The sequence below is a fragment of the Mesocricetus auratus genome, unplaced genomic scaffold, assembly GCF_017639785.1.
Source record: "Mesocricetus auratus isolate SY011 unplaced genomic scaffold, BCM_Maur_2.0 Super-Scaffold_6723, whole genome shotgun sequence".
NCBI classification, from domain to species: domain Eukaryota; kingdom Metazoa; phylum Chordata; class Mammalia; order Rodentia; family Cricetidae; genus Mesocricetus; species Mesocricetus auratus.
Genome location: NW_024429183.1, coordinates 11282751 through 11309756, shown reverse-complemented (window position 1 = coordinate 11309756; position 27006 = coordinate 11282751). Strand labels below are relative to the sequence as shown.

At 39.4% G+C, this 27006-nt stretch overlaps 1 protein-coding gene across 1 annotated transcript in view; it reads left to right on the top strand.

Moving 5' to 3' along the window:
- Positions 1-27006, top strand: part of Cntnap4 (contactin associated protein family member 4) — a 293647-nt gene that overhangs the window by 29330 nt on the left and 237311 nt on the right. Inside the window, exon 2 of the mRNA XM_040736562.1 lies at positions 13431-13541. Within this exon, the coding sequence (XP_040592496.1) occupies positions 13431-13541 (111 nt within the window). The remainder of the gene's footprint in view (positions 1-13430; positions 13542-27006) is intronic.

Genomic DNA, 27006 nt, shown 5'->3' with positions numbered 1-27006 from the left:
GCTCAGTGTCTGAAAGCGTGTGCTGTTCTTCAGAGGACCTGAGCCTGGTTCCCAGGACCCACATTAGGCAGCTCACAACCACCTGTAGCTCTAGCTCCTCTTCTGGCTTTCACAGGTATCTGCTTCTGCATACACTCATGCACACGTATCCACATGCAGGCACACACACACACACACACACATACACACACACACACACCTTGCCAACAAAAATCTTAAAAGCTTTCAAAGTAGTTTCAACTCTGGAAATTCTTGAATTAACACTTTGAAAGTCGAATGTGGATACTACTTATTAAACACGGGGCACTAAGTACCTTATATTATCCAGGCTATACTCAAATTCCTGATTCTCCTAGCTCAGCCACCCAAGTGCTGGCCTCATGGGCATGTGCTCTCCCACAAGGCTTTTCTAGGCTCTGTGATTGCGGTGCCATACTTGGTGGAAGGGACTTGGCATGTTGTAGCTAAACAAAGGACTTGGGATGGGTTTTCTTGGGTTCTCAATGTTGGCCTAACGTCACCACAAGAATCCTAGGAAGTCAAAGAGAATGGTAGGAGAAGTAGAGAGGGCTTGGTGGTAGATGCCAAGGTCAAGTGCAGGGCCCGAGCTCAGAATTGCAGGTGGCCTTTGTTTGCTGGAAAAGAAGGATACTGTTATCTTGAGCCTCTACCAGCAACATTGCCCTCCAGAAACTTTGATTTTATCCCAGTTGAGCTGATTATGGATTTCTGACATGCAGGGCTACAGGATAATAAATAGATGTCATTTTGAGACATGGAGTGCACAACAATTTGTTAGGGAGCAAATGGTAAATGAATATTACAGTCACTTAGATCTTCCTTGCTCTCTTCTGTCTTTGGGCTCTGAAGAACAAGCAATTATCTGTAGAAGTTTACTCAGGAAAATTTGTATGATCTTAGTACAAAAGAAAGAAAAGGAGGAAAGATAACGAATTCCTAGCTGGCTTGTGTTGTACATAGTTCTGCTTTCCCTCTGGGACTAACTTTTTTGAGAAATGATTGATTATGTTCCCCAGAATTAATCAGATCTTAGATTTGTTTAATTATTTTGTTATTTCTATGTTTTATAATTGACTCGCTTTCATTTTTAATTAATTTCTTCCCTGAACTTTCTTTGTGTTTCTTACCTTGTGTTCTCCCAAGCTGAGTGATTAGTTATTTATTTCCATCATTCATTGTTAAATCAGTTATTTAAGACTTTAGAATCTAAGGCTTAGTTGAGCATTTAGTTAAGACTATGTACTAGGGTAGATCTGGGTATTTAATGGAGTTTACAGGATTTGGCAGTAGGGAATGAATGGTAGATGCCAGGCAAGACCCACATTTTTTTCCCTTCAAAATTTTTTCCTTTTTTAAAATTTAAATTAGAATTAATCTTGTTTTACATGTCAATCCCAGTTCCCTCTCCCTCCCTTCCTCCCTTGCCCCATTCCCTATCCCATCCCATTTCTGCTCCCCAGGGAGGGTTAAGCCTTCCATGGGGATCTTCAAAGTCTGTGATATCATTTGGAGCAGGACCTAGGCCCTCCCCTGTGTGTCTAGGCTGAGAGAGTATCCCTCTATGCAGAATGGGCTCCCAAAGTCCATTCGTATATTAGGGATAAATACTGATCCACTACCAGAGGCCCCACAGATTGCCCTGGCCTCCTAACTGACACCCACGTTTAGGATGTCTGGGTTGGTCCTATGCTGGTTTCCCAGCTCTCAGTCTGGGGCCCATGAGATCCCCTTTGTTCAGGTCAGCTGTTTCTGTAGCTGATGGAAGTACAAGCAGAGATTCACAGCTAAGCACTGGGCCAAACTCCTGGAATCTAGTTGCAGACAAGGAGAAGTGATGAGCAAAGGGGTCAAGACCAGGATGGAGAAACAGAACACCCACAATTTTTCTCATTGGCTTATAGACTTAATTTTGAAGTACTGTTTTGAGAATTTCTCCCTGGAAGGGACTAGGCAATATCTTACATCCTCCCTTCTTCTAAGGTTCCAATGATAAAACAAAGCTCAGTTGTACCAAAGTTCTCCTTGAGGAACCAATGAGTTTACTGGGCTCATGGATAAGAGGTTATTGACAAGAACATGATTGAGCCCAAAGCAATTTAACTGGAAAGTCATCAGCCTGCATGGATGACAACTTCTCTATAGTCATATAAATGGAACCCTCTCCCCAACCCCATCCTATATAATCCAGCCTCCCTTTAAGAGTTGAAACCCAAAGACTTTGTACTATGAAGGTAGAATTGCCTATAACTGTCTGGGAAGAGAGGCCAGATACCCTGGTGAGGGGGTCAGTGATCCTCCTGGATCACTCCTGTGAGGGAATGTCAATGATCCACAAGCCCAGCTGTGATGTTCTTGGATGAGTAGACACATCTGGCACTGTGAAGATGGCCATTGTTCTGCTTGGAATATGGTGCTATGAAAAGCAATTTGTCACTATCTTTCTAAGGATCTGTCTTCCCTCAATGATCATTCCCTGGTTCACAGTTAGTGGGCCCTACAGTTTCACCAAATTCTTCTTCCTGGCCTGCTTATCTCTAAGTGAAGAAGTAGCAAACAAACCCCTAAGGGTACTCAGTGAAATACGTCCCCAACTGAAGGTGCAGAATATCGAGTTGGAATGGTTACAGGAGACAAAACGCTATAAGAGAAAGTAAGATATCTGAGTGTCGGCGTGAGATGTTAGAGGGAAGAAGTCAATATTCTCCTTGTACCTCCAATGACTACTGTGCTACCTGCTTTGAATATTTTGTTTTCACAAATGTGCTAAATCCATTTATCACACTAATTTCCAAGGTGGTGCATTCAAGACAAGCATATTAATAACTTCTCCAACGAATACATTTTCCTGTATTCACTAGCGCTGGGAATAGAAGAAAAGAGATGCATTATTTTGAGTATCCTGCTCTGTACTTTCTGTATCTTAGGGATTTCATCCCATGAAGCTCTCAAACTCTTCTGTGAAGTATGCTTTCATGATCATTGTAGGCAGACATATGTCAAGTTGAAGTAGTACAGATCAGACTCTGGGCAGTGCCTGAGCAAGCATTTAAGGCTTCTCTGCATCCAAAGCTCACATTTCTCAACTCCCAGTGTCTCTCATGCCATTTCTGTTAAATACACCACTTAACTTAACTAAGAGATCAACCGGGAGCTTAGGAAGGTGGCTGAGTAAGTTAAGTGCTTGCCACGCAAGCATGAGGACCTGAATGATACCCAGATAATGTGGGGGGAAAGAAAAAAAAGCAGAGGATGGTGGTGTGTATTTTTAATCCCAGTGCTGGAGAGGTAGAGACAGACAGATCTCTGATCTAGCCTGGCCTAATTGATGAGACCAGGCCACTTGAGAAACCCTGTCTCAAAAAGCAAGATGGGTGACTTCTCAGGAGCCACACCTGGCCTACACACACACATGCACATAGGTGTAGTCCTACGCATAAACGCATGTAAACACACACACACACACAGACAAATTTTGATTATGAAAGGTATGCATGCTCAGTACACTAATAGCCAAGCAAGTGTACTTCACTTAATAAAAAAATATAAACAAAACCAAAGATGAGAATGAAACAAGAAAGAAAAACATTTAACACAAATAAGTTTGACCACAAGTAAATAGTGAAAAAAAAACCAGTGGAGAAGAACGACAGTTCTCAGACATTGAGAGCAGACACACATCAGTCATACTTCAACCAACAACACACATCTTCCAATTTTTCTTACCTACCTAACAAACAAATAAGTGAGGTGTGTGATGGACTGAAAAATGAGAGAATAAAAAAAGAATGAATGAATGAATCTATACATTTGAGGGAAATTGCAATGTGTTTCAGCATCTCATGTATATTGAACTATATGTAAATATAAAATATATTTAACTATATTATGTATTTAAATACTTCTAAGTATAAAAATATTTAACTATACTATATGTTTAAATATATCTAAATATGTTTTTAAATATATTGAACTTTGATCCACCAATTCTTCTGGGTATCTTTTTTATTAATAACTCTGAAATTGATTTTTGAGAACTTCATTTGTGACCACTTCATCTATATCATTCTCACCCCCATCCAAATTATGATTGTTACATACGTACGTATGTACAACTTATTGAGTCTGTTTAGTTTTGTTCTGTGTGTGTATGTTCAGGGCTCATCACTTGGGACTGGACAACCAGGAGAGTCTCCTCCCTGGGGGAAAACGTGTCTCCCTCTCTCAGTAGTCTCTGCATGCGGAGGTGGTTTCTTGTGAAATTTTCTCCATCCACATTCTCCAGAATCTTGCCTTCCCAAACCATCCCTAACTCCGAGGTTGAATATCTACCTAATACAATAAATTCATATACAATAAACTACAGAAAAGTTTACTCCACAATCTTACATTATTCCTGTTAGTATGTAGGAGACACAGTGCTAAATATGGTCAAGTTATCTGTCGATGAAAGGCTGTAATGGACATAGACTCCTAGAGTGCCGATGTTCACTTGACTTTAACACAACTACTTCTTTCACCCCTTCACCTTTGGTTGCTTTTCTGGGGTGGATTTGTGGGTCTCTTTGTCCTAATATCTAGAATTTAAATAGTTGCTATTAAAACTCCAATATCAATCAGCCTCTGGCTGTGCTGTCGTTAAAAGTTAACTGCCTTCCCATTAATCCATTAATTTGTGAAGATTAATTGGGAAAGCTCTTTAAAGTAAGGCTGTAACTTGGAGTGCATAAGGCAGTGTTTGCCTCCATGAGAATACTTACCCCACTAACACCGCAAGCATTAGCAGCCATGAATACCTCTTGCCTGTCCTGTGGGAGAAAATGCATAGGGACTTATAGATTGCTGTCTACATGAATTGTTTGGGAAGCATGTCTATCTTTAGCTAGGCTTGTGCAAACACACTGATAAATATTTACTTGTTTTAAATTGCAGCAATATGCTATTTTTTTAATTCAAGCCACTGACTGACAGTTAGAAGCTCATGTTTATCTCATTTAATATATCTAAAACCACTATCCTCTAGTGAATGTTAATTTTCACGTCAAAGTCAAATTAATACTCAGAGAAGCTAAGGAATTTGTAGTTGACTGTCTCACTAGTGTTTAGTTTTGCTGAGAAGTTATTTTAGGTAATGAGAGGATGAGATAAGCCGGTCCAGAGCCTGTTCTACTACCTGCAGAACAATAAATCAGATCTTATTTAGTTCTGTTTGCGTCTTTGTTTCCCCCCAACTCTTTTTCCTTTTCTAAACATGTCATCTTTTATCTATTTATTTTTATTTAGAATTATGTGTATTCTTATTCTCCCTCTCTCTCTCTTTCTCTGTGTGTGTGTGTGTGTGTGTGTGTGTGTTTGTGTGTGCACATGAGTATTGGTGCCCTCTGAGGCCAGAGGCATTGGGTGCCCTGGAGCTGGAGTTACAGGTGATTGTTAAGCCACCCAACATAGCTCCTGAGAACTGAACTAGGGTCTGATGCAAAAGCACTATCTACTCTTAATCATGGTGTCATCTCTCCCTTCGTCCATTTTTTCTCTTACTCAAGCCCACTTGTATTTTCATTTTCTTTAAACTTTTATCCCTCCCCCACCCACTCACCATCACCGCAAATTATCTGCCTCTGTGTACGTGGTCCACATGGCTTCATATGGAGAAAGGGATGGAGTGTAATATCATAGCTGTTTCTTCAGTCCTAAAACATACCCATGAAACATCAGCATAAAATATAAAGACATGTGTGAAAGCAACAAAACACTCCAACGGATAGGAATTCATTTGCACATCTATTTTAGTAGTTATCAAAGTAGCATGGTCCTGGTTGGGGGCATAGAGAGTGAAGGGTTTGAAATCCCCCCATGTGGTTCTACTCTGTAGCTCAGATGAACCCCTGAAGGTGCCTATTCCAGAGAAGACTACCTGGAGTCAATTCACAATAGATATGTATATATGTACATATTCATAAAACAGTATGTATACATAAAATCCGGAACTGATCACTTTTCAAGCATACTAAACACACCCAGCTCTTACATGTATCCTCAAGGCAGACTTAGGTGGAACTGCCTTTGTGTGCCTCATGAACACATGGGTGACTCTAGCTAGGAAGGTGAGATGGTAGAGCTGAGGAGAGCTCACTGGAGTGGAAATAAACACAGACCACCCAAATGAGAACAAGTGGAGGCTGTTTATTCGCTGTTAGCTGCAGTGGAGGAGTTAGCTGCTGTCACTGTCCCTGGAGCCGGGCAGAGGCTCAACAGCAGGCAGAAGAGAGTGAAGCTGTATAGTGTTAGGAGTCAGGCAGGGCTCCAATGTACCTGATTAGAGGCCGTGGGCATGGGAAATTTGTGATCAGACTAACCAGAAGCAGGGCATCTGGAGTGACTGACTGGGAACACATATTTGACTTGGTTGGTAGCTGCTCTTAAAGTGAAAGCAGAAGCAAACGTTAGGGAGCTTTTCTGTTATCTGCCAAGACCTGGCTATTTGCAGGCACTCCCTGGAGGAGTTATTGGTGGCCTCTGGGGTTGGTTGCTGAAGCTTCTGTTTCACCCTGTGGGCTGGCCTTTGCCCCTCCTACATACAGTTTCTCACTGGGAAGATATCAGAGATATGCCAGGTACAGATTACAGGCCATGTGTCAGGTCAGGTCAGGAGACAGGACTCGCTCTAAACCAATGAAACTAGAATTTATGGTGATAGGACTATATTATTGTGTGGATGAAATCTTGCCTTGCTCAGAGTATTTTTGATAGTATACATCAACATAATCGTATGCTTTACCTTTTAATTTAGTTCATGGTTTCCAATTTCAAGTAGATGAGCTTTCAATAATATAGATTGAAATAATTTTTTTCAACAATATGGATTTCTTGAGGAAGAGGCTATTCCTTAATCCTAAAACTGTCAATGGTATGTTTGGCCCAGGTTCATGAAATCCATTTCCTCAAAGGAATGAAACGCTGATGTTTTCAAAGCTCCCTATAAATTGAGTCATTTCTACCTCTAGTATAAGGGAACTTTTAAGATAATCATCTTCCTGCCCTCCTCTGGCTCCCATGCCAATCTCCAATGCATAGCCTTATGGGCTGTATGATTCATTAGCAAGGACGCAAATGATTTTGGCAGGTTCCCGGAACACCAGGGCAGGTGGTATACAGCAGCAGTTAAGCTGCATGTTCTTGCAAATCAGCCCTGACTTTTTATATTGTGTATTTTGGATGACCAATTCTCTTTTAAAACAGCACATTTGTCCCAGAACAGAAGATATGACACTGTAAATCCATTCATTTCTAATGTGTCCTTTGGGTGCTTTATTCAACTAGTGTGCCTTATTTTCCTTCAATTGTCCCAGTAGCTAATAGTTTATGGTAGTGTATTTTTCAGGACAAAATTGCCCCAGCATGTAATAGAACAGTATAGGGTATTCTTCAGGACCAAACGAGGTAAGCGGTGTAGAACACTGAGAATGCAAGCACCCTTAATATACACTTATTGTCTTGGTACCGGTAATATTGCAAACAGCTTAAGAAAATTGAATTACTTTTATTAAAAACTGAACAGCTTTTACTTACTTAAGAGAATTATGCATTAAAGCCTTTTGCAAAATAAAAGGAAATTACTTTCTATCGAGCTGTATTAAAATACTTTCAATACAGCTTGCACCTTCGTTTGTGAGAGACTATTGAATGTTCCCATACACACAGCTTGCGAGAGATCTAATTTATCATTGTCTTTTTAATGACAAGGGTAAGTTTTTCTCCCATGGAGGGAACAAATGCTGACTTTTCTGAACTATTGATCTGAAAGCAGGAGTGTTTCTCTCTTTCTCCGTCCCCCTACGTGCACATGAACACACACACACACGCACACACACCCACACTTTCTCTGTGTGTATTTGAAAATATTTCAACATAAGTTAGAAATATTTCTTTCCTGTTGTGGATATTCTAACATAATCCAGTAATTATCTAAATTTAATCAATAAATGTAAAGATTTAATATTTTAAACAACTGGTTCTCAACCTTCCTATTGCTGTGACCCTTTAATATAGTTCCTAGTGTTATAATGACCCCCAACCATAAAATTATTTTGTTGCTATTTCATGAGTGTAATTTTGCTACTGGTATGAATCATAATGTAAATACCTGTGTTTTCAATGATCTTAGGTGATCCCTGTGAAAGGGTCATTTGATCCCCAAAAGGGACATTACCCATAGGGTGAGAACCACTGTTTTCAACAAAAAAGACTAAAATCCACAGTTTTACTACTTAATTGATATCAAGGTAAAAACAGAAATCCTCATATGACTTTTAAAAATGCCAAATAATTTGTTATAATTCTGGAAAAACCTAGCAATGGGAATTTCTTTTTCTAATAGAAATAGCTAATAATGTCCCAAAATGCTCTGCTACCATTTTGAATTCAGTAAGCTTCCCTAAAATGCTTGGCAACTGTATTATTATATTCCACTAGTCAATGCACCCATCAATCCCCCTGTGTCTTGTTATTTTCACTTACTTGCTTTTATTTCTACCAACAACATAACTGGTGGTGAAGAGACCAGGGTCCTATTTTGATTCAATGTAGTACTTAATAACAAAACATAATTTTGGGCTAAGCTAAAATAACTTGTCATTTCAGTATTGCACACCCCCTGACTTCAGTGCATATATGCCAATGTATCCTAAATGATTTTTATTAAAATGCAAAAAGCTGCAAATTAGAATTTTATCCACACTGAAATAGGAGAGGAATCTGGAGGTTCCCAGCTGAGAGATTGCTTCAGCAGAAGGCTGGGTTTTAAATCTGGAATCCTGTTTTCCAGCTTCAGCATCATTGGGAAGGAAAATGTTGTAGAGTGATGTCCTGTGTGTTATACAGTGTGCAGAAGACGATCTCTGTCCTTGATGTATGGTTGCCAGCAGTAACCTGCCTGAAATAGCCATTGCTCAATGTGTTGGCAGGTTTTTCCAGGGGTCACCCAGAGCTGCAGGCCACTCTGAGAGTCTTTGAGCTGGAATGCTGTCCCTTAGAGCCATCATTCCAGAACTCTTGTTTTGCTACTGCAATCTGAAAAAAAAAAACAGTTGTTTGGAATTAAACTCACAGGAGGTCTATTTGTAATCTACAATTCCACTCAATTAGTATTCACAGGAAATGTCCCATTTAGTCATCTCAGACTCATTACAACTACCCGGGGTCTTCCTCCCTTGTGATCAAACCTCTTGAATATCACATGTGTAATAAACAATAGCATGGGAAACCCTGAACTTGAGACAACAACTTCTCAAGACACATTTTTCTGATGCTGACATGATGCTCTACAACCTTCAGACAGCAAAACCTGAAGAAATGGTCTGTATAATCATGGCATTCTTATATACTTGACTTCCTACTCCAACTTGATTTGTAAATATCACCATTCTACTACAGTAAGATAAGAAAGTGAGACAAGGTTTGAACCTCAAAGACTTCATTGATAAGTTATTAATACTAATATCTCATGGTGGAAAAATAAAGGCCATTTACTCTGTGTGAAATTGTCTAAGTTCCCAGGAATGTATGCACTATATTATAGTTAGTTGGAGAAAAATGACTAAAACCCTCTATTGCTAGGGAAACTCACAGCAGCTTATAGAAGGATTTGCAACCTTGTGCTAAAGAATAGTGTCACTCGTGTGAAGGTCAACTGGAACTTGACCCAAGTTCAGCGCTCCCTACTCACACCTTCTATGATCTGACTCCCATGTTGCCTGTCCCTCTCCCAACAAATGGGGAACACACCCCCTTCTCTTATTTTAATCCTATTCTTTAAAAACTAAGTTGAGCAATATGGATTCTCAATTTACAGTTGACAAAAACAAATGGGCAATAAATATGTACCTTCCAGAGTGACTGCACCAGAGATGCATTCACATTCACAGAATCGATTCTGATCTGCATAATTGATTTGAGAAGCAGTTAAACAGCCCCTTGCACCACACACCTGCATACTGAAAATGACCCAAAATGCACACACACACACACACACACACACACACACACACACACACACACCACACACACTTTAGGTGCCATACTGTACTAAGGCATTGTGGTTTTAAGTCTTTTAATGTCTACACCCCTTAATGCTTGAATTAACAGCTAGATTGGCTGGTATTAGCACTTAAGCTAATCAATAGACATGTAAGAACCTGCCTTCCTTAAGAGTCAGCTAGAGAATTAAAGTACAAAAGAGGAAAAAGTGAGCTTCACATGGCAATGAGATAATATTAAGAAACTAAGTGGGGAGTGGGAACGTGGCTCAGCTGTAGAGTGCTTGCTTTGCATGCTTGAGGTCATGGTTTTGATTGCTAAGTTAAACCCCGAAGAACCAACCAACAAACCTCAAAAGAACACAAGAAACACATGGCTACATTGGGAAAATTCATGAAAGTCGTTCTAGAGCAAGCTATGTTAAGGCAGAAAACCCACTAACACTTCAGGTGAATCCAGATAATTTTTGAATTAATTTAAATTAAATTACCGTCAAAGAAAACATTTGAGACAATAACCCTGCATGCTTTTAAATTACCAAGATATGTAAAAATACTAGATATGAACTCTTTTTTGATTAAAGCAGAAGTGAGAATAGCTTCTTAATTCGAAAAAGTAAAGCACTTTAAAGCTCAGACAGAGTGAATTAAGCTTGCATCACTATCAAAGCAAACATTATTCCTGTATTATTCTCTGTAATTTGCTTTTTAATAGTAAAGGCAATACATGTGAGGCTCGAGACATAGATGGACTTGTAACATTCTTGCTGAACAAGCTTGAGAATCTGAGTCTGATCCCCTGAACTTGCCTACAAGACCTATTCAATACACATTTAAGATAAATGGAGACTTGCTCTGCTTTATCAGACCCTATGATCCATACAAGTATATAATATATGCCAATGCTTGTGTATTTTTAAAGTATTTTAACAAAATAGAATCTTTGGAAGGTGCCATTAATACCCAGACTTTGACCTTTGGCAATTTCATCCTGGGTGATATCTTCTCATCTTGTGTCTACCTCATAGGCACAAACGAGTCCTCAAGTTTTACAGTTTCATTCCTTTTTTAAGAATATGGAATGACAATTCATGTATTCTTCCAAACAACTAGTTATTTATGGCCGGGCGTTGGCGGCACACACCTTTAATCCCAGCACTTGGGAGGCAGAGGCAAGTGGATCTCTGTGAGTTCGAGACCAGCCTTGTCTACAGAGCGAGTTCCAGAACAGCCTCCAAAACAATACAGAGAAACCCTGTCTCAAAAAACAAGAAAAAAATGAATAAATAAAAATAAAAAACAAGTTATTTAGCTTTGTATTTTAAAATTTCCTAAACTAACAGGTATGCTATGCTGTTATAACTCATTTTACCCACTAAAATTGTACTTTTTAAAATTTTTTTTTATTTAAATTAGAAACAAGATTGCTTCACATGTCAATTCCAGGTCCCTCTCTGTTTCCCTCCCCTCCTCTCGTGCCCTCCCACCAACCCCTCCAATATCCCCTCATTTCCCCAGGGAGGGTGAGGCCCTCCATGGGGGTGTCCATAGTCTGTCATTTCATCCAGGACAGGGCCTAGACCCTCCCCCAAGAGTTCAGGGTGAGAGTGCATCTCTCATTGTTGGATGGGTGCTCACAGTCCATTTGTATACCTGGGATAAATGCTGATCTACTACCCAAGGCTCAATAGATTACATAAGCCTCCTCATTGACACCCACATTCAGGGGGTCTTGATCAGTCAAAATTGTACTTCTATGAGTTAACATTTTTGTATTGCTGTAGTTCTTTTTCATTACTGTGTATTATTTTACTGCGGACCACGCCATCATTGTTTGTTCTTTGGACACTGCCTGTGAGTTGTGAATGGTTCTCTGATGTTATGAGTGACAGACACATGTGCCTCCGGGTGCAATGATCTTTGCCTCTGTAGCTCAGTCGGTTCTGTCTGGCTTTGTTCATTTGATGGGAAATGAAAACTTCTAGCATTTGTATATCACTCTTGTGGCATTCAAAAGGCCCCTGGAGACTGTAGATATTCATGGGTAAACCATTCCCAGAAGCATTTGCTTGTTAATGAAATTAGTGGAGTCTGGGACATGCTGAAGTTCAAATTTACAAGCTTCTGTCAGTTGTTTCTACAAGTAGTTGTTCATTCATGTTGCTTTCTCACACGTAGTATGGAAGGACTTCTCCTGATTGACGTGTTCTAGGTTCTTTGGCCTTTTTTGGACCCCATAAGGTTTGTCCATTCACCACTTATAAAGAAGTATCTACTTGTAGTTCTGGTGGTTATTAAGTTTGCATGTCAATCAATGTGCATGGTTTTGGCAAAGACTCAAACCACTTTTCTAGTGTGTTTTCTGACTAAATGGAAGGTTTTTTAAATTTATTTTTTCTTCATTTAAAATGTTTTCTATGTTCAGGCTACTGATTGTATCCTGAATTATGCTTCTTTTATATTATTTTTCCATTCACATATTTTCATATGTTTCTTTTATCTTTAAATATTCTTTGATATGTCCTACAAAATTCTAAGTATTTCAACCAAGTTTTATGTGCTTATAGAAACATCTGTATCTCATTTGTTTCCTTTATATGAACTTTATGCACTTGTGATTCTTTTTCTTCACTGAACAGCATATTTTGGAAAGCATAGATTCTTTTTGTTTTGTGGTACTAGAGATTGAACCCAGGGCCTTACACATGCTAGGCAAGCACCCTACCACTTTGCTGGATGTCCAGTCCCCTTTCTGTTATTGTAAATAATTTGAGATAGGGTCTTACTAACTTGTCTACATTTTCTTAATTTCATTTCCTAGTCCAGCTGGGTTTTGACCTTGAGATCTTTATGCAGCAGCCTCTTGAGTTTCTGGGATAACCACTAGGCCATAAAGTTCCTTCATTTTAATGTAGTTAAATTTACACACATTTCTGATCATGACAAAAATTCTTTTTAAAGCAAACCTTTTATCTTAATACACTTTATTTTATAATTTCTATAATGTCTTCTTTTTGTCTTTCTACACTACCTCATCTTTCAGTTGTTTTTCTATGGTTACTGAGATTTCCAGACTTTAGGCAGCATGCTGTGTGCATGACAGGCATATTTCTAGAGAATCTAGGTCTATTTGTTTGCTTATTTTGAGGCAGAGTTTCCTGTGGCCCAGGATGGTTTTGAACTCACTGTGTATCTGAGAATGACCTTGAACTCCTGATCATCCTGTACCTTCTTGCTGAGAGCTAGGATTACAGGCGATTGCCGTCGTGCATGGCTTAGATCCTAGTTTTGATGTTGTGTTTATTTGTTGTGTCTATTGATTTGAAGAGAGCTGTCAGCTCTGTGCTCACTGGAACGTGGCATTTTCCCTCCTGGCAGATGACTGTGATGAGCCCCTGGTGTCTGCCTTGCCTCCGGCATCCTTCAGCAGTTCTTCTGAGCTCTCCAGCAGTCATGGTCCTGGATTCGCAAGGTTGAATCGAAGAGATGGTAAGTCTGCTCTCCCCCCAATCCTTTGGCTTATGATGAATCTTATTAATTTTCCATTTTCTTAATAGAATCATTGCAAGTGATATGGAGAATAGCAAATGTCTAAATAGGTCAATGGTGATAATGTAGAAGTTTATGACCAGGCCTCCATTCAGGAAAGGCAAAGAAGTACATCCTACCTGAAAACCCTATGTCATTATTTTACCATCCCAAGAATTTAGTTTCTTCAATCTGGTAAGGTTTTTATATATCTTGTAAAGTAAAATTTTTTGCAATGATTTGCAATCATTATGGATACAGGAATGATGGGAACTTAATTGGCTTCCTATTTCAAGTTAAAGAAGTCTGCAAGTAGTAATTTTAAAGCATGCTACATATTTAAACATAGTAATCCCTCAGTTTGTTTAATTCTCGATGTGTTGACATGGTTTCCTCTGCTGTTGAGGATCAAGAGCTTCATAAAGCTTTTCTACCCCTTGAGGAATACTCAGTTCTGGTTGTTTATTATTTCTCAGGTAGGTTGAGCCTGATGACGTGAATATAATTCGGGGAAAGGAAAGACAATTAAAGACAATTCATTTGCAGAAGATATGAGAGAGTACCATACCAAACAACTGTATGCTAAATGACTGTCAGTGTGGTTACATCCTTTAATATACTGAGGTGACAGTCATCAGCCAAACCTTTGAGGGACACACTGACAAATAGGAAGCAATTTCAACAGATAGAAAAACAGACTCCCAGCAACTCATGTTTTCAAAAGCATACTTTGCTCAAGTATAATCTCTTCTCCCACCATACTGAAAGATCTGTTCTTTGTTGTTATTACTCTTCTTGGTGCTGTTGCTTAATGCTTGAATTTGAGTATGTGTGCCTTTGGACATAACTGTGTGTGTGTGTGTGTGTGTGTGTGTGTGTGTGTTTTGCCATCTGGTACATATAATACATCACTAAGTACCAATGACTATAGAGATGTTTGTATGACCCTTGGAAATGGTTTTAAGCTTTTTGGCATGGTTACAATCTCCAATTATCTGAGGTGTGTTTCTAAGACTTATGGAGGAGAATACTGAGATTTTTTTTGTATCCAATGGGAGACATGGAGGCCCTTGAACCTGATTGTGGTTCTTTATTCCTTATAATTACTTTGTAATCAGACATTCCTATTTGTGATTCCAGATCTCTGACCGCATAGGCACTGGGTCTCTTTGCACTCTGGGAGACATTCTAGATCCTGCACCAAGCCCCTCCTAGCAGGGATACCATTTCTACAACACTGATTTGAAGGCAAGGTCTCTACCTTGTGCTTTTAAAAGTAAAGCAGAGTTTAACATTTACTGCCCTTCCTTTAAACCTTCAAAGCATTCACAGAATGGGGTCCACCAAAAAAGAAACAAAATTTAATTTATCTATGAAGCTTTGTTTCATTTTTGAGGCCCAATAAATCACAGAATTATATTTTATTAATTGGATGCAATCATAGTTTTCATTAATTTATATACTCAACAGGAATCTCCATCGGTGGGACTCATTTTCATTCTTAATTTGTTTCTATGGCTCTTGCTGAAACACAATATCAAACTTCATGAATCTCATTTGCATGTTAATGAAACTAAGAAACAAAACAGGATCATTTTAATTATCTCTTGCTGGTTGTCAACCTACTTGATTACATTTTTCTTTTTTATTTAGATTTGCTTTTTTCCCTATTAATTACATGAAGTGTTCATAAAGGAATGTCAGATTTTGAGTGATTTATTAAAGGCTGTATATTACCCATTTTATTCAACCACTCCTAATATTTAGCTCAGGTTGGGAGAGGTGTCTAGCCAAGCCACCAGGTCATGTATAAGTAGATACAACCAACAGATAAAATCCCAGCATCTTTGGTAGATAGGGAGAAATCTTTCCTTGGGAGGAAACTGAGGAACTGGTAAAGAAAGGCCATGTCAAGGAGTCAGAAGCTAGAAAGTGGCAAGGGAGAGTTAGTATCTAGATCCCACAGAGAGTTCATAACTTCGAGGGATATAATGCAAAAAAAAATAACGTAAGGTAACATAAAAACAAAATCAATCACTGCTAGTATTGGAATTGTAATACAGTCAAATCTGCCTCTATTTGATGTAATACTTCCTCTCAACCTGTTGTCTTGCTTTCAGCCCTTTCACTCAACAATGATAAGACAATAATAAATGGGCGAGGTTTTAAGTTATATCCTGTTTTGTTATTGGGATGAAATTTCCTATAATTTTACTCTGTCCCACAAGGAATACGAATTGTACTTTGACCACTGTATCCACACTGCATGTGTTACCTGCTCATTAGTAACTTAGTAATCATGCTGGTTATCAAGTAAACTGTATGTAGTAGCCTAGTGCCACATCTCAATTCCTACATCATTCACATCATTTCTTCTCAATGCCAACATTATTTGCATCATCTCATTGCATCGCATAAGCATAATATTGCTCCATATCAAGAAAGAAAAAAATAGAATCCTATCATGAGCTAGTTTGAATAGCAGAGAGAGAGATCATATTCATACAACTGATATATTGCTATCATTGTTTTCTTTTGTTACAAGTTATAGTTGTTACTCTACTCCTGTGCCAAATTTATAAACTAAACTTACCATATATATGTATACATAAGAAAAAAAGACCACATTGTATACCAAGATTTGTAGTATCAGCAATTTCAGGCATCCATTGTGTCTTTGGAGCAAGGACATTGGTAACTACTGTGTAACTTTCTATTAGTGGAATACAGTGGTATTTGAATTTTAATGGAAGAGTTAAAGTTAAGTATACCCTGACTTCATGGTTGTCCCTCTAGAGTTCTAACATGTTCCAGTATATCATTTGACACTCTATAAATGTCATTAGGACAAGCTATTAGGAAGACAACACATTTTTTAGGAATGCTCTATTGTTTCTTTTTGTTTGTTTGTTTTGAAACTTTTTTATTATATATTTAAATTAGAAACAAGCTTGTATCCCATGTCAATCCCAGCTCCCTCTCCCTCCTTTCCACACCCGTTTCCAAGCACCAGCTTCCCCAGCCCCCCATCCAATCCCCACTCCATTTCCCAGGGAGGGTAAGGACCTCCATGGGGCATCTCTAGAGTATGTCATTTTGTTCCCAGGAGGGCCCAGGCCCTCCCCCAATGTCCAGATTGAGAGAGCATTCCTCATTGTGGCATGGGCACCCAAAGCCCATTCGGGTGCCAAGGATAAATACTGATGTAATAGCCAAAATCCCATAGATTGCCTAGGTCTCTTCACTGACACCCACATTCAGGGGATTTGGATCAGTCCCATGCTGGCCTCTCAGCCATGAGTCTGGGGTCCAAGATCTCCCCCTTGTTCAGGTCAGCTGTTTCTCTGGGTTTCACCAGCCCAGGCTTGACCTCTTTGCTCATCACTCCTCCCTCTCTGTCACTGGGTTCCAGGAGTTCAGTTCAGTGTTTAGCTGTGGGTGTCTGCCTCTGCTTCCGTCTGTCATTGGATGGAGGTTCTAGGATGGTATACAAGATAGTCGTCAAAATCATTATCAGGGAGGGACATTTAAGGTAGTCTCTCCACTATTGCTTAGTTTGCCAGTTGGTGTCATCCTTGTAGATCTCTGGAAATCTCACTAGTGCCAGGTCTCTCCTCAAAGCTAGAATGACTTCCTCTATTGTGGTATCTCTCATCTTGCTCTCCTCTATTCTTCCCCCAACTCAACCTTCCTGCTCTCCCATGTCCTCCTCTCCCCTCCTTTTTCCCCCCTCTCTTTTTCCTGGATCCCTCTCCCGTCATCCCCATGCTCCCAATCTGCTCAGGAGATCTTGCCTCATTCTACCTTCTCTGGGGTACCATACATATTTCTCTTAGGGTTCTTCCTGTTTCCCAGACTCTCTGGCAGTTGAATTGTAGCCTTGCAATCCCCTGAATCATGTCTAAAAATCCATATATGAGTGAGTACAATCCATGTTCTCTTTTTGTGACTGGGTTACCTAACTCAGGATGGTTTCTTCTAGTGTCATCCATTTGCCTGCAAATTCAAGATTCCATTCTTTTTTCCACTGAGTAATACTCCATTGTGTAAATGTACCACATTTTCTCTATCCACTCTTCAGTTGAGGGGCATCTAGGTTGCTTCCAAGTTCTGGCTATTACAAATAGTGCTACTATAAACATAGTGGAACAGCTGTCCTTGTTGTATGAATGTGCATCTTTTGGGTATATGCCTAAGATTGGAATTGCTGGATCTTGTGGTAGACTGATTTCCATTTTCCTAAGGAATCTCCATACTGATTTCTACAACACTAAGAGACCATGGATGCCAGCCCAGCAAAGCTTTCAATTAATATAGATGGTAAAAACAAGATATTCCATGACAAAACAGATTTAAGCAATACATAGTCACTAACCCAGCTCTACAGAAAGTTCTGGAAAGAAAACTCCAATCCAAGGAAGTTAACTGCAAACAGAAAAACACAGGCAATAGATAATCCTACTTTACCAACAGCCAAAAGAGAAAAGGGGGTGGAAATCCACATACAATTCCACCAACACCAACCATTCCAAAACAAACAAGAATGAGTTATTAAAGGTCATTAATATTCCCCAATATTAATGCTCTTAACTAGCCCATAGAAAGGCACAGGCTAAAAGAATGTATTCAAAGACAGAATCCATCTTTATGCTGCATACAAGAAACACACCTCAGCTTCAAAGACAGATGTTACCTTAGAGTTAAGGGTTGGGAAAAGATTTTCTAATCAATTGGACCCAAGAAATAAGCAGGGGGAACAATCCTAATATCTAACAAAGTAGACTTTAAACTGAAACCAATCAAAAGAAATGAAGGAGATCATTTCATATCCATCACAGGAGAAATCCACCGAGATGAAGTCTCAATTCTGAATATCTATGCTCCAAACACAAAGGCATCCTCATTCGTAAAAGAAACATCACTGAAAATCAAACCACCCATAAAACCTTATAGTGGGAGACTTCAACACCCAACTCTCACCACTAGACAGGACTACCACACAGAAACTTAACAAAGAAACAAAGGAACTAATAGAAGTTATGACCCAATCGGGATTAACAGACATCTATAGAACATTCCATCCAAACACAAAATAATATACCTTCTTTCAGCGCCACATGGAACCTTCTCAAAAATCGACCACATACTTGGCAACATAGCAAACCTCAACAGGTACAAAAAATTAGAATAACTCCATGTATCTTATCAGATCACCATGCTTTAAAGTTAGAATTCAATAACCACACAAACTGCAGAACCCTTACAAACTCATGGAAATTGAATAATGTGCAATTGCACCACTCCTGGGTCAAAGAAGAAATACAAAAAGAAATTAAAGACTTCCTAGAATTTTCAATGAAAATAAAGACAACATATCCAAACTTATGGGACACTTTGAAAGCAGTGCCAAGAGGAAAGTTCATAGCACTAAGTGCCCACATGTTATATTGTTTCTTAGGCTGAGATAGAATGTAAACGCAAGTCTTTATTTTCAAGTCCTTAAAAACCTTGGAAATGGGTTCATTGGAAACCATTAGGATTTGTGAATAGAGCTAAACTAACAAGCAACGAAGGAAAAGATTGTATGCAACAAAAATAAAGTATTTAAACATGGGGATGTAAACACATACACTGTATTGAAGTGCAGCAGATTGCTTCATGGACTTGCTCTATTATAGCCCATAAGGTCAGAATATCTTCTATTACTAAAAGAGGAATATTTATTTATGCTTGTCCATTGTCAATTTTCTTACCATAACTAAGTCCTTCTGCTCTAAATAAGTAGCATTTTGTTTTCTCATCCCTGTAGAATTTGTTGTTAAAATCAAACATCTGTCTGTAGAGAAATTATTTATGTGGTGAATTAACAGAGGCAGCTCTTATTCTCTGTATACTCCAAGATGGGTTATTCTAACACACATTGCACAATTTTCTGGCCATTTTTCTGCTTATTTTAATACAGCATACTATGTTTAAGTAAAGACCCTTAAATTCAGTTGCCAAAGTATTCATGATGCACATCATTGGTTAAGAACAGAGGTCCCCTGAGATGTTATGAAATAATCAGTGCTTCCTGTTGTTAAAGATGCTGAATAAAACCTTTGTAATCATTATATGTTCTAAAGTGATAATATTAGTATATTTTAGTAGTTGATGCCTTAGATGACAGCTGATACATGAGAAATGAATTATGCACAGTTGAATAGTTTGAAGCCTAAGGGAAGGGGAGCCTCAAGACACATGATGAGTCTGGAATATACATGAAATATTTTTAATTAATTAATTAATTTTAATTTAGGTTAGAAACAATCTTGTTTCACATATCAATCCCAGCTCCCTCTCCCTCCCCTCCCCTCTTCCCCCGCCCTCCCCACCAGATCCCCCAGTCCCCCACCCAATCTCCAGTCTGATCCCTAAGAAGGATGAGGCCCTCCATGGTGGATCTCCAGTAACTGTCATTTCATCTGGGGCAGGGCCTAGGCCCTCCCCCAAGAGTCCCGGCTGAGAGAGCCTCCCATATTGTGGCATGGGCACTCAAAGTCTATTTGTACACCAGGGATAAATACTACCCAAGGCTGCATAGATTACCTAGGCCTCCTCACTGACACCCACATTCAGGGGGTCAGGGTTAGTCCCATGCTTTCCACACAGCCATCAATCTGGAATCCAAGAGATTCCCCCTTGTTCAGGTCAGCTGTTTCTGTGGGTTAATCCAGCACACTCTTAACTCCTTTGCCCATCAGTTCTCTCTTTCTGACACTGGATTCCAGGGGTTCAGTTCAGTGTTTGTCTGTGGGTATCTGCCTCTGCTTTCATCAGTCGCTGGATGAAGGTTCTGTTTCCTAGACTCTCTGCAGTGGGATTGTATGCTGGCACTCCCCTGATTCATGTCTAAAATCCATAAATGAGTGAGTACATACCATGTTTCTCTTTTTGTGACTGGGTTACCTCACTCAGTATGGTTTCTTCTAGTGCCTTCCATTTGCCTGCAAATTTCAAGATTCCATTTTTTTGTTTGTTTTGTTTTTGGCTGAATAGTACTCCATTGTGTAAATGTGCCACATTTTCTTTATCCACTCTTAAGTTGAGGGGCATCTAGGTTGCTTCCAGTTTGTGGGTATTACAAATAATGCTGCTATGAACGTAGTGGAACAGACAACCTTGTTGTATTAATGTGCATCTTTGGGTATATGCATAAGAGTGGAGTTGCTGGGTCTTGTGGTACACTGATTTCCATTTTCCTGAGGAATCTCCATACTGATATCCAAAGTGGCTGTACAATTCAGCACTCCCACCAGCAGTATAGGAGTGTTCCCTTTCTTCACATCCTCTCCAGCATAAACTGTCATTGGAGGATTTTATTTTAGCCATTCTGACAGGAGTGAGATGGTATCTCAGAGTTGTTTTGATTTGCATTTCCCAGATGGCTAGGGATGTTGAGCACTTTCTCAAGTGTCTCTCAGCCATTTTAGTCTCCTCTATTGAGAATTCTCTATTTAGTTCTATACCCCATTTTTTGATTGGATCCTTTGGTGTTTTGGAGACTTGCTTCTTGAGTTCTTTGTAAATTTTGGAGATCAGCCCTCTGTCAAATATGGGGTTAGTGAATACCTTTTCCCAATCTGTGGGGTGCATTTTTGTCTTGCTGACTGTGTCCTTTGCCTTACAGAAACTTCTCAGTTTCAGGAGGTCCCATTTATTAATTGTTGATCTTAGTGTCTGTGCTACTGCAGTTATGTTCAGGAGGCAGACTCCTGTACCAATTTGTTCAAGTGTACCTCCCACTACCTCTTCTAAGAGGTTCAGTGTGGCTGGATTTATATTGAGGTCTTTGATCCATGTGGACTTAAGTTTTATGCCTGGAGATAGACATGGATCTATCCACATTCTTCTACGTGCCATCATCCAGTTATGCCAGTACCATTTGTTGACGATGCTTTCTTTTTTCCATTGTATATTTTTAGCTTCTTTGTTGAAAATCAGATGTTCATACATGTATGGGTTAATATCATGGTGTTCAATTGGATTCCATTGGTCTACCTGTCTATTTTTGTGCCAATACCAAGCTGTTTTCAGGACTACAGCTCTATAATAGATCTTGAAGTCAGGGATGGTGATGCCTCCAGATGTTGCTATGTTGAATAAGGTTGCTTTGTGTATCCTGGGTCTTTTGATTTTCCATACAAAGTTGATTATTTTTCTTTCAAGTTATGTGAAGAATTGTGATGGGATTTTAATGTGGATTGTGTTAAATCTGTATATTGCTTTTGGTAAGATTGCCATTTTTACTATGTTGAGCCTACCTATCCAAGAGCATGGGAGATCGTTCCACCTTCTGGTGTCTTCTTTGATTTCTTTCTTTAAAAACTCAAAGTTGTTGTGATAGAGATCTTTCACTTGTTTGGTCAGTGTTACCCCAAGGTATTTTATGTTGTTTCTGGCTATTGTAAAGGGCGATGTTTCTCTGATTTCTTTCTCAGCCCTTTTATTGTCTGTTTATAGTAGGGCTACTGATTTTCTTGAGTTGATCTTGTATCCTGCCACTTTTCTGAAAGTATTTATCAGCTTCAGGAGTTCTCTGATGGATTTTTTGGGTCACTTTTGTAAACTATCATATCATCTGCAAATAGTGAAAGTTTGACCTCTTCCTTTCCCATTTGTATTCCCTTGATCTCCTTTTGTTGTCATATTGCTCTAGCTAGAACTTCAGGTACAATATTGAAGAGGTATGGAGAGATTGGACATATTTGTCTTCTTCCTGATCTTAGAGGAATTGTGTTGAGTTTCTGCCCATTTAGTTTGATATTGGCTCTTGGTTTGCTGTATATAGCTTTTATTATGTTGAGGTAAGTTCCTGTTATCCCAGATCTCTCAAAGACCTTTATAATGAAGGGGTGCTGGATATTGTCAAAGGCTTTTTCAGCATCCAGTGAGATGATCATGTGATTTTTGTTTTTCATCTTGTTTATATGGTGGATTACATTGATGGATTTTCATATGTTGAACCATCCCTGCATCCCTGGGATGAAACCTACTTGATCGTGGTGAATGATTGTTTTGATGCGTTCTTGGATCCGATTTGCCAGTATTTTATTGAGTATTTTTGCATCAATGTTCATGAGGGATATTGGTCTAAAGTTCTCTTTCTTAGTTGTGTCTTTGTGTGGCTTGGGGATCAAGGTTATTGAAGCATCGTAGAAAGAGTTTGGCAAAGACCCTTCTGCTTCTATTGCATGGAACACTTTGAGAAGAATTGGTATAAGCTGTTATTTGAATTGCTGGTAGAATTCTGCACTAAGGCCATCTGGTCCTGGGCTTTTTTTAGTTGGGAGAATTTTGATGACTGCTTCTATTTCCTTAGAAGTTATAAGTCTATTTAAATTGCTTATCTGTTATTAGTCTAATTTTGGCAAGTGATATCCATCCAGAAAATTGTCCATTTCCTTTAGATTTTCAAATTGTGTCGAGTACAGGTTTTCAAAGTATGACCTGATGATTCTCTGGATTTCCTCAGTGTCCATTGTTAATTTCCCCTTTTCGTTTCTGATTCTGTTAATTTGCATGTTCACACTCTGTTGTTTGGTAAGTTTGGATAAAAGTTTGTCTATCTTGTTGATTTTCTCAAAGAACCAACTCTTTGTTACATTGATTTTTTTGTCTTGTTTTCCTAGTCTCTGCTTTATTGACTTAAGCCCTCAATTTGATTATTTCCTGGCATGTACCCATCCTGGGTGAATTTGCTTCTTTGTTTTCTAGAGCTTTCAGTTGTACTGTTAATTCTCTAGTGCAACTATCCTCCAGTTTCTTTATGTGGGCACCTAGTGCTATGAACTTACCTCATAGCACTGCTTTCAAAGTGTCCCATAAGTTTGGGCATGTTTTGTCGTCATTCTCATTGAATTCGAGGATGTCTTTAATTTCTATTTTTATTTCTTCATTGACCCAGGAATGGTGCAATTGTGCATTATTCAACTTCCATGATTTTATAGGGTTTCTGCAATTTGTGTTGTTGTTGAATTCTAATATTAACATGTGGTGGTCTGATAAGGTGCATGGAGTTATTCCATTTTTTTGTACCTGTTGAAGTTTGCTATGTTGCCAAGTATGTGGTCAATTTTTGAGAAGGTTCCATGTGGCGTTGAGAAGAAGGTATACATTTTTTATTTGGATGGAATGTTCTATAGATGTCTGTTAATCCCAATTGGGTCATAACTTCTATTAGTTCCTTTGTTTCTTTGTTAAGTTTCTGTCTGGTAGTCCTGTCTAGAGGTGAGAGTGGGTTGTTGAAGTCTCCCACTATAAGTGTATGGGGCTTTATATGTGATGTGAGTTTTAGTAGTGCTTCTTTTATGAATGTGGGTGCCTTTGTATTAGGGACATGGATGTTCAAAATTGAAACATCATCTTGGTGGATCTCTCCTGTGATGAGTATGAAGTGCCCTCCTTCATCTCTTTTGCTTGATTTTAGTTTAAATTCTAATTTGTTAAATATTAGGATTTGCTACCCCCATTTGTTTCTTGGGTCCATTTGATTGGAAAATCTTTCCCCAACCCTTAACTCTGAGGTAATGTCTGTCTTTGAGGCTGAGGTGTGTTTCTTGTGTGCAGCAGAAGGATGGGTTCTGTCCTCGATTCCATTCTGTTAGCCTGTGTCTCTTTATGGGTGAGTTAAGATCATTAATATTGAGGGATATTAATGACCATTGATTGCTCATTTTTGTTTGTTTGGAATAGTTGATGGTGGTATAATTATATGTGGATTTCCATCTGTTTTCTTTTGTCTGTTGGTAAATTGGGATTATCTGTTGCCTATGTTTTTCTGGTTCTGGGTTGGGGTTTTCCTTCCAGAGCTTTCTGTAGGGCTGAGTTAGTGGATACGTATTGTTGAAATCTGGTTTTGTCATGGAGTATCTTGTTTTCTTCATCTGTAGTGGTTCAAAGCTTTGCTGGGTATAGTAGTCTGGGCTGGCATCCATGGTCTCTTTGTGTTGTTAGAATATCTATCCAGGACCTTCTGGCTTTCAGAATTTCCAGGGAGAAGTTGGTTATACTTTATATGTAGTACCTGACCATTTTGCCCAGCTTTTCTATTTCCAGCATTCCTTCAGAATGTGTTTTTTATTGTCTCTATTTCAGCTTCCAACCCTTGTATTTTTTTAATTGTTTCTTGTAATTTTTTCTTAGTCTTTTCCTTTCTTTTTTGCATTTGCTGAAGTTTTTCGTTTGTCTTTTCTTCCAGTTTTTTGCATTTTTGGATTGTTTTTTCTTCCATTTCTTGCAATTCTTGTATTTTTGGTTTGTTTTTTCTTCCATATCTTTAAGGGATTTTCTCATATCTTCTTTGAGGGCCTCTATCATTTCATGAAGTTGCTTTTAAGGTCTTTCTCATCTGCTTCTTCCGCAATGGACTGTTCAGGTCTTGCAGGTGTAGATTCTCTAGTTTCTGGTGGTGTCATATTGGTTTTTCTGTTGCTCAGTGTGTTTTTGTGTTGTATCCTTCCCATCATTCCTTCCTGTGGGTGCAGAAGGAGTCTCTTCCTCCCCAGGTGGGTATGTGACCCCTTTCCAGTGGGTGGGATCAGATCTAATACCCTGGTAGCTTTCCTCTTGCTTGGATGGAGGCCGTCCTAGTATCAGGACCTTAGCAAACTCTGGGTAGGGTGGACCCTCACCTCGCCTGTCCTGTGGGTGGAGACTTGGACTTGGAAGCTGGCAGTCTCTGGGTAGCCTGAATCGGTTGGTGTGGGATCCGGATCCGCTCTGCACAGTCCTCAGGTTTGTGGTGGTTCTGCTCAGGCCACTGGAAGTTAGGCTTGCCTCACCTCGCCTGTCCTGTGGGTGGAGACTTGGACTTGGAAGCTGGCAGTCTCTGGGTAGCCTGAATCGGTTGGTGTGGGATCCGGATCCGCTCTGCACAGTCCTCAGGTTTGTGGTGGTTCTGCTCAGGCCACTGGAAGTTAGGCTTGCCTCTCCTCCCCTGTCCCGTGGGTGGAGACTGGGACTTGGAAGCTGCCAGTCTCTGGGCGGCCTGAATCCTGTCGGTGTGGGATCAGGATCTGCTGTGCGCAGTCCTCAGGTCTCCGGTGGTTCTGCTCAGGCCACCGGAAAGCAGGCTGGAGATAGACCCATACTTATCTCACCTGGCCTGTGGGTGGAGAATGGGCTTGGAATCTAGCAGTCTCTCGGTGGGTGGAATCCAGATCCGGCTCTGCTCATACCTGAGATCTTATGGCCAGAGATGAAGCCCATGAATTTCAGTGGCTGAGTTGGCGCTATTGAGGCAGCTTGCAGAGTTTCATGCAGAACAAGGGAACAAGAGACACTGTAGTATTATATTAGGTACCAACTTCTTCTCTATTGCCTCAGAATATAACCTGCCAAGAAAGGCTTAGGTGTTTGGAGCTGTAAGGATTTCATACCTTCAGGCTGATCCAGGTTCTGTCACATGACATTAGTGGCTATGCCCATTTTTCTGCCCTGTGCTGTAATTACCTCCAGTCTGCGCCCTTCCCTCTCTTCTCCTTCCCATCCTTTCTTTCTATTCCCTTCTCTTTTCCTCATTCATTTTCATCTTCCTTCTTTCTCCTTCTCTCCCCTCCCCTTCTCCTTCTCTTCCTCCTATTCCCTTCCCTTGAAATTCAGCGTGGCAGCAAATAATGCTGAGATGCCAGCCCTTAAACCCAACTGAACCCCTGAATGTTTAGACCACAAGTTACCAAGGGGCACAAAACATAAGCTTCCCAGACTTCCAAGCTTCAGCTCTCCACCTTGCATCTCTCTTTTTAACTTTCTTTTGAGGATAATAAAATTTTAGATGAAGAGCAACTATTATTAGACACTCTGAGATCGATTCACTCTCCTTGGGTTTAAATCACTGCTATCTCTTTTTCACTTACAGGTGGGAATGATATTTAGCCTCTGACCTTTAATTTCTTATTGGAGGAATAGGGTTAACAGTGTCACTGTTAGTGAGATGCCATTGGCCTTGTTGAGAATAATGTTAGTGCAAAAGTATTGTCAAATGGATTTCAGAAACACAGGCTGGAGTAACAGTAACTAATTTCAAAGAGGAGTTAATCCATTAATCCTATTTTAACAATCTTATCAAGACCAAATATATGCCCTAATGTACACAAGATAATCTCAGGAAATGCAGATGTCCACATATATCTTCTTCTTTCTAGGAGGGACCAACTTGTTCCTGACTAATCATAAAGCAGTGTGAGAGAATCATAGTTATATTTTGTGTTTTTTAAATGAGACAGAAGTAAAGATAGAACATTCTTTCCTGTGTATCTTTGGGCGAAGTCCACCAGCTTGGGTAATGTGATGACTTAGTTTAAAATAGTTTTGCTTTTATTTTTCAAAGAATGAATTGAAAATGGTTTATGAATTAAAAACAAAAACCTTACTAAGAGATTCACAC